This window comes from Stylophora pistillata, chromosome 14 (genome assembly GCF_964205215.1).
Source record: "Stylophora pistillata chromosome 14, jaStyPist1.2, whole genome shotgun sequence".
Taxonomy (NCBI): Eukaryota; Metazoa; Cnidaria; class Anthozoa; order Scleractinia; family Pocilloporidae; genus Stylophora; species Stylophora pistillata.
The window spans coordinates 7,613,995-7,622,378 of record NC_142532.1 but is presented as its reverse complement, the minus strand read 5'-3'; the positions used below and the strand labels follow the sequence as shown (position 1 = coordinate 7,622,378).

General features: G+C 38.6%; 1 protein-coding gene and 1 pseudogene across 2 annotated transcripts in view; both read left to right on the top strand.

Annotated features, from left to right (window-relative positions):
* LOC148716349 (dynein light chain roadblock-type 2 pseudogene) overlaps positions 1-2,525 on the top strand; it is a 2,871-nt pseudogene extending 346 nt beyond the window's left edge. Inside the window, exon 2 of the transcript XR_015995677.1 lies at positions 1,694-2,525. The product of XR_015995677.1 is annotated as a dynein light chain roadblock-type 2 pseudogene (transcript). The remainder of the gene's footprint in view (positions 1-1,693) is intronic.
* A 2,642-nt stretch (positions 2,526-5,167) lies between these two features.
* Positions 5,168-6,796, top strand: LOC111329509 (uncharacterized). The gene has a single exon (XM_022934229.2). The coding sequence runs from the start codon at positions 5,619-5,621 to the stop codon at positions 6,363-6,365; it is 747 nt and encodes a 248-aa protein (XP_022789964.1). The 5' UTR covers positions 5,168-5,618; the 3' UTR covers positions 6,366-6,796.
* The last annotated feature ends 1,588 nt before the right edge of the window (positions 6,797-8,384 follow it).

The window sequence follows — 8,384 nt, the reverse complement described above, 5'->3', positions numbered from 1 at the left end:
CGATCTAGAGATCCTAAAATCCTCCTATCAACATTCGTAAGCTTTGTAAAACATTCCTAAATCGATGTGATGCTGAGTTTTTGATTCACGAAGGAGCTACAGGATTATATAAATACCATGAAGTTGCTCTCACAGGCTACTGAAAACTGAAACTCCTCTGATTTTACAGGCGTCAAGCCTTGCTATATCGTTTTCGAGGAAAATGCGTTGAAATATTATAACATGCAAAACAAACCAATGCCACTAAACTCTTCCAATTCTTAGCTGCGATCCTGCCATGACTTCGTCGCAACAATTCTTTCGATGGGTATTTTTATCTTGTTTGCTGTTGACTGTTTAATGTTCGTGTTTCAGCCTTGAATTCGAAAACGTTACTTCAATTTTCAGACATTGAAGAAAGATTTTGCTCATATCCGTCGCTAAAAAAATGTTTTCTGATCAAATCAGTCGGATTTTCAGACGATCCGGCGTCACTTCAGATAGCAATGTCGCCATTGTTAAGGTTATGTTACTGTCCTCAGTAATTTAAAATTTTATTTTCCCGAATTTGAAGGAAACACTACACTTTTTGATAACTAAAACTAGATGTACCTAGTTACTCAAAAATGGACGAGAGATAGAACTACGCTTTTTCATTGAAACAAAACGATATGAATTTATGGGAATATTTCGTTTGAAAAAAATATGAGTTTGTTTTTATGTTTGTGTCATTCTGTTCGTCGAAATTAACCAGCGAGGAAATTTCAGCGTCTTTCTAGGTTTGTAATCAACACCTGGGCATTTTCTCACGTTAGGTAACGCAATCTTTGAAGTGTAACGCAATTCTTTGACCGTGACTAAACGTTCCTTTAGAGAAACTAACAGTACATGAAAATAATCAATGAGGAAGGCATCAGGAACATTTAAAACGCATCAAGAGGGATTGTTGGGTTAGGGGGCGGATACTGAGTGACCCATCTCTATATTATATCTTCCACTTCTAACCAACTTTGATGTCACACATCTACTGAACTTATGTGAAGTGTAAGAGCTCTTCTCATGAGTAGCCCGTTAGTATCATTTAGTCGATCTACAGACCACAAGTTTTTTTTTTTTTTTTTTTTTTGCGTTTTCCCCTTTGAGTGAGGGCAGACACTAGACCAGCGTAAAGGGTGAGTCACGTGTGAGAGTAGGAGCGTGCGACTCATGTTTCTTGTTCGTCTTACGCTCGCGTGCGCCCGATGAAAGATGCTGAGAAAATAGATGATAAAAACAATTTTTAGAAAAGCAGCAAAAAAAGGGTCAAACATTTCGATTGTCTTGCGAGCTGTGAACCAAAAGAACCTTTCAATTATGTCATTTACAGGTAAAGGTGCCGATCATTTATCATGAGAGAGGGTTAAAAATTCGAACCTCAATCATTCAAATTTTTTGGTCAGTTGCTCTACTAAAAGAATCAACCCTGTCTATACCTGAACACATGGAATCTCTAAGCTATGATATACCTCTAAACCGTATACTGTCCCCTTTAGGGCGGGGCATTCCCCTCTAGGTACAGCGGGCGGCTAGAGAAAGAGAACAGGGTTAGGCTCTAGAGATTTTTTGAAAAAAGAAACTTTTTTTCATTCGTTTCTTTTCTTTTTTTTTTTTTTAATGTCTTTCTCGTTTCCCTTCTCGTACATTCGTACAATTTAACATCTCTCTATCCTTATAGTCGCCAAGATTTCTGAGACCAAAATGGAACTTGCTCCATCAGGGGATGTAGAAGAAACGCTGAAACGGATCAACTCACACCCAGGTGTCCTCGGTCTGATCGTGTTGAACCCACAAGGCCTTGCGATCAAGTCCACAATGGATAATGCAACGACACAGCTTTACGCGAGCAATTTTCAGCACTTAACGAGTTTGGCACGAAGTTGTGTTCGAGATCTTGACCCGCTCAACGATCTGAAATTTCTTCGCGTACGTTCACGAAAGTATGAGATCATGGTGGCTCCGTCCGATGATTATTCCTTGATTGTTATCCAGAACCCTAATCAGAAGGATTTGTAATATGAGAGCAATACTGGTGCTCATTTGGTCATGGCATAAGGCAAACCCCGTGGATCACATTGGAACATTAGTATTCGTCCTTTAAAAACTATAAAACTGATTCAGATAACGGACAATTAAAATTATTGAAACAATCTATGAATTGTAAAGCCTTTAAATCTTACAAAGTTCATACAAAATATTTTTATGTTTGGATCCAAAACGGAATCGAAAGATAGAAGTAATATAGATTGCTAAAAAAATTATTATTACAGATTTTTTATAATCATAATTTAATGAGCTATCGAAGACTGTAAACGTAAGGGTGAATATCTTTTTAATTTTAATATTAAAAGCAGTCCTCGAATAAATTGAAGAATACCAGAGATTGAAGCATGTAGCGAAGACGGCACACCCGTATGTTTTATTGCAAAAATGTAAACTGCTATCCACATTTGCGTTGGTCTTTTTTCGATCAAGGATTACATTGATTTAAATAAAGCCTTAGAGCCCTCGGCGAAATCTTTTTCAATTTTGCACATGGTAAAAATAAAAGCATCCAATTCTATAACTGCCAACAAGATCGGTTTCAACGCGCTTTAACTTTTAGTACATTGCCGCCGATCGCGGTTGCTAAAAAGAAGAAAAGAATTACTAGTTACCACAAAATACAAGTAGAAAGAATAGTAAACAAAGGACAAAAGGCAATCGGATAAGGAAAAACACTTACAAACGTTGTATGATCTTGAGACAAGATGGAAGGAAAAGTAAGAGTAGATCGCATTAAAACAATTATCGTATGATGCACGATCCTCGCAGTAGAGAGCGCTATTTATGCAATAGCGAAAATCAGACCTGAAAAAATTCAGGCCTGTACGGGATTCGAACCACTGACCTCTGCGATGCTAGTGCAGCGCTCTACCAATTGAGCTAACAAGCCAACTGGGAGCAGGCCGTTAAACAATTAGCGTTGATCTAAAGAACTCGAATGCTCCAATGCTACCGAGAAGCCTTTTTTACGAATGAAATCAAACAAAGCAAAATTATACGAAAAAATCTAACAGAATATAAAGTAACGTAGGTGGAAGACAGCGAAAAACAATAGGAAAAATGCGCTTGCAAAGCGTAAAAAATGTATTTTGTAGGCCTGATACGCTCACCGCCGTTCCAATTATACCCACCCAATATACAGTTTCTCGTTATCTTGCACATCAGTAACCCGGCCGCGTAATGCCGCAAAACGTGAAAGTTTGTGCACTAAATAGCCTCGCACGTGAAACAAAACCATTATGTAAATAAACAAAGACAATATCGGCGTGCATCGAGAAACTTCAAAAATACAAATTTTGAGTGCTCAAAAAAGTAAGAACGTAATGAAACTGTAAAAAGAAAAATTCTATACAAGATCGTTTTCCAAACACACGATCACCTCTGGGTACAAGTATGGGTTCAAAGCTTCTGCTTAACTTGTCTGACCGCACGCAGAACGTGTTTCTATTGTTGCATCTAAAAGTGCGTTTGTTCGTATGAAAATTAAGGGAATTTTGCTCATGTTTGAGGTATCTTTATCACCAAAGTAATCAATATTCAAACGATTTTTTTTTAACTGGTCAATTTTCAACCAGATACATGTGAGTGCCGTATAAATTTCAGCCCAGAAATCAAACGGATAAAAATTAAGCTTACGAGTGCACCATTTCCTTAGCCGCGAACAAAGGGCAGATGAAGGTGATAGTCGAGTCAAATTCGTGCAGGAAATGCCAGTGAGCGCGCTTTGAATGAACTTTTTCATTCGCGGTCACGTTGGCTGGAGATTACAAGGAGTAGGGGTGTCCGAGTAAACGAGAACACACGTGAAAAAAGGGTGTCTAGGTTGACTTACGTTCGTGCTGTTTTTGACATAACTGATAGTGTGATTGGACTTTCGTACCCTATATCACATGGACTAAGGCATGCGCCTGTTGACCAAAAAACTGTGTAGGATGCTATAGAAGTATCATTCATCTCCTTCAGCTTTAACTTTTTTAATTCATCATAATTACTGTTTTAAACACATTTTTATTAGTATTTCTAAATAAGTGTCTTGCATCTGAACAGATTTAGCAGGTTTAATAAGATTTAGATTTTGCGAGATTATTTTTGGTATAGACAGGCGAAGGAAACTTCATACTACGTTACATCCGGCTCTGTCGAAGGAAGGAAAGTCAGTTTCAAAGAATATGATGCAACAAATAAATTTTTAGTCGCCACGGCGGCTATAGGTGGTTTGCAACCAATCTCTAGAGACACAGGTAACAATGGTGAAAGGAACAAATGCTGGTGGACGAACAAAAGAAGCTAATGAGATATCCATTGTTTACGTCCACCAACATGGCGGCAAATTTGGTATTCAAATTAAAATTATGAAATGAAAAGATTGTCACGCCTCACGTAAAAATTTATGTAAATAAACCTAACATGTGATCAGGAAATATATTTCAAAGACGACGCAATATTTGTTTGACCAGGCATACATTTCTACAGTGTTGCTTACTTAAGCAACGATTGAGTTATTTATCTGTGTATTTCGTTGTTTAGGCCTATATCGCTTCGTAGCAGTGGCAGATCGATTGTGCACTTTCACTTTGCTGATTTTGCAATTTTCCGAGAACTTAATACATGCATATTTGTACGGAAATTAACCTCAAGAATTCTGGTCATATTTGTGGCTCTTTAGAGGGAATTAGGCACTAAAAATGGCTGCTGACTTCTTTGAACAAGCTTTAATAAGAAAGATTGTTGTCATGGATAAGAAAAAAGAATTAAAAGAATGAAGATTACATAAAGAACTCAGGTACATGGTCTTTTCAAGGTTATTTTGGCGTAAATTAAGATAATTTAGTCGGGATTGAAATGAGTAGCGTCCTCCTGAAACTAGGAAACGAAAATGAAGTTTAAGACATAAGGGAAGTCCAATCTCATGAGATTTATTCCGCAATCGACAAAGAATGTATGATTTGGCAAATGGCAAACAGATGGTCTGGCGTTACAGAACACGCCACCTCTACGCCCTATACACGCCTCTTCTTTATTGTCCTAATAGCCAATCAAAATTGAGCTGCAATATCGAGCGGGTTTGAGCACGAAACACTTCTAAATCCGAAATCGTGATATTTTTTATTTTAATGTAAAAATCCTGCTATGGTTACTGTCTGAAACTATAGAGAATGAATTAAAAGACTGAAGAACTCGAAGAGTTGTATTTTGAACACACGAGGAGGAAATTTTAAGCTTGCTTTATGGTATGTTGACTCTGAATAAGCCCACGGCGACTTCATGTGGACAGCACGTGAACAGACATCACAAAACAATAACAAACCCTCACGCCACACGCGGGCAGGAAAACTGTGTCACGTTGCTGAAACTATAAAACAATAAGATCGCCTTCATTTCAAGGGTTGTTGACGAATTATCCCGAAATAGTACGGAGCTGTAAACCTCACTGACATTAATTTGTGGCTTCAAAGAGGCGAAGAGGAAACCTTCCGCTGTAGCTGAAGAACAAGTTTGACAAACGAAACGCTTCCCGTTCGCAGCTGTCAGTTTCAGAAGTTTGTCGACGGAAAAAAATGGAATCTTTACGGCGTTTGAAAACCGTTGAAAACTCTTTCGTGGCTGTTATGGAACAGTTTGTGAAGACAGTCGACAGAATGGATAACACTGTACTCATCCCTATGAAGTTGATAGATTTGCCTGTGAAAGATTTAATGCCGACGAGCGGGAAAGACTCGTATCTTCAAAATACCACGAACATGAGAGCCTTCTACTTCATGGTAAAGGCATTGAGAATTAAGCTGTCACTGGGATATGGTCCACCGACTGAAAACGAATCGAACATTATTCCACTCGAAAGAGAAATCCAAGACTCCTGCCAACGCTTAAATCAGCTTACTTTGTTGGCGAGGTACATCAAAACATCAGCGCAAAACCTTGGTCCTAACCATGAACTACCTTCTTTCAAGGAGTTCAAGGCCAAGACGACATTGGATCCCGAAAACTGCCTCGTGGAAGCTATTAAGAAGTTTGCTGACGAAGTGGAATCTATGGAAAAGTCCGTTTTGTTCCCTCGTCTCCTCGACGACTACAGTGTGAGCGAGCAGATGCCTCAATTTGAGGAACAAGTCAAAACTTTGCTCGATGTTTTCGTTTTGCTTGAGAAACTTCGCACTGAATTGCTCTCAGGCTCGCGGAATTTCGAGCTTCCAGATCCTAAATTGCACCAAAAACTGTCGGAGTTGTTCCAAACATTTTTGCAGTATACAACTATGGCTCGAAATCTTACTGCTCGTTATGAAGAAGAGGTGCGATGCTTTTGATTTGGAACTGAACTAGAATCAAACGAACGTTTTTACACGCTCGAAAGGTGCGCCGAATCGTGAAAGATTTAACTCGATTATTGTGCTAATTTTCTTTGCGCTCTCTTGCAAACTTCTTGATTTTTTTGCGAGGTTGCTGACGATCAAGTTCATTTTGTTCAATATTGAAAAATGACTTAACGATTTTGTGTATACTTTAAAATTTAAAAGAAGCTCGTAAATATTGTAATATGTAGCAGAACTACAATAATTTTGACTGTATTTGTCGGACAAGAATGTACAGAGAAATTGCGGTACAAAGTTTCGCAAGAAATTGTAAAGTTTGTTGTTCAAAACACGTTAAAAGGTGTAAATTTATGGTTAAGTGGAAAGAAACTTGTACGCATACAATAGAGGTATTGCAGCGAAAGTAAATTCTTTTCAAAGGTAAATGAGATGTTTATTTATGTGAACACTAGTCCTTAACTTATGTATAAGTAATTACGTAATCTGCATTGTGTTGGCATCGTTTGCCACAGAAATCGTCAAACAGAAAAAAATGGTCTGTCTAGAGAAAGATCCTGTTTCTCCACAAGGCACGTTTAAGCTAAAATATTTCGGGTTGGGCGGGCAATTATGTAAATTTTTTAGCCTAGTATGGTCCAATATAGAAGTGTGACAATGGTTTACTTGGGTGGATGTGTATTGTTTGCATGAGCAGATCGCAACAGTGTTATCGATCACGTGTACGAAAGCGAAAACGTTCACGTACACGAAATATGATCGTGTATGGGGATTTTTTTCTTAAAGCAAAAGTCAAATTCCATATAAATCAAAGTCTAAAATATATATCAAGTTGGACGAAAGTTCGAAAGACGCAATTGCTCGAATTCTCGTCGAATTTTTCTCTTTCTCTCTCTAAATTCTTATTCGCAAAAGTTATTAGAGATGATTAGAAATATTGACTTTGAGGAGCAGTAGCGCAACAGAAAGATCTTCACATTGCCGGAAGCTACTCCAGCCCTATGCAACCAGACGGTATACCCCACGTTTTAGTGCGTGATACGTACCAACTGTCCAGGCGATCAAGGTTCACGAGCTAGAGTGTAGAGTCCCCTAAAAGATTGAGATAAGAGACAGACCGCCTAAAGTTCCCTGTTTTTGGACAGGACGGTCAGTTCAGGCTTTGACAAAAGATCAATTAATTAAAACGTGTTTTCACTAGAGCCCGGGCCGGTGAGCGGGACACTGAAAATTGTTCCTCTGTTCGTATAGGATATTTCAGCCTGATTTCTTTCTTAAGGACGTACCGGAGGCTAATTTGGTGATTTTCGCCAATTCTGGCAACAGTTCATGGGGATAAACGAAGAAAGACCCTTCAATTTGTTACGGTGCTAGGGTGATCATAAAAGATTTTCTATCTCCAGCTCTCAAGATTAGACAAAAACCGAGATCTCGCTAAAATGGCTTAGGCCTGCCATCTCAATGGAATACGTCGTGAGTTTTACTAAGGAAAAAAAAGAGTGAGGTGTCTTTACGGCAACCGGGTCTGCCGCTCAAAGCTCGGCGAGTACATCTGTATCATATGTTTACGTAAGAGGTAGAAATATCTGGATTTGTAGTTTCGGGAGAAAGGGTTGTCTTTAGAAAAACTCAAATTTCCGGGATTAAATGGAAAAAAAGAACATGAAGAAAGAAACATTGAAGAAAAAAAAAAAAAAAGAACAGTTCTTCTTGCTGTCATAGTGTTTCTTTGTTTCGGTTGTCGTTAAATAAATGATCGACTCAAGCACATTCCGCCCGCCCTTTTGGAAAAGGCAGGAAGTTAACCCGCCTAATTAATATATCTTACTGGACGTTTTCTTGTGTAGTATCGCTGAGTATTTTTACGAGTTGTGCCGTATTTTGACGAGCCCGTAGGGCGAGTCAAAATACAAACAACGAGTATCGCGGACATTTCTGGAGTACAAATATCGCATGATACTTGTACTCGTCTCGCGCGTTATTAGACTCTACGAAGCACGGTTGGATAACAAATAT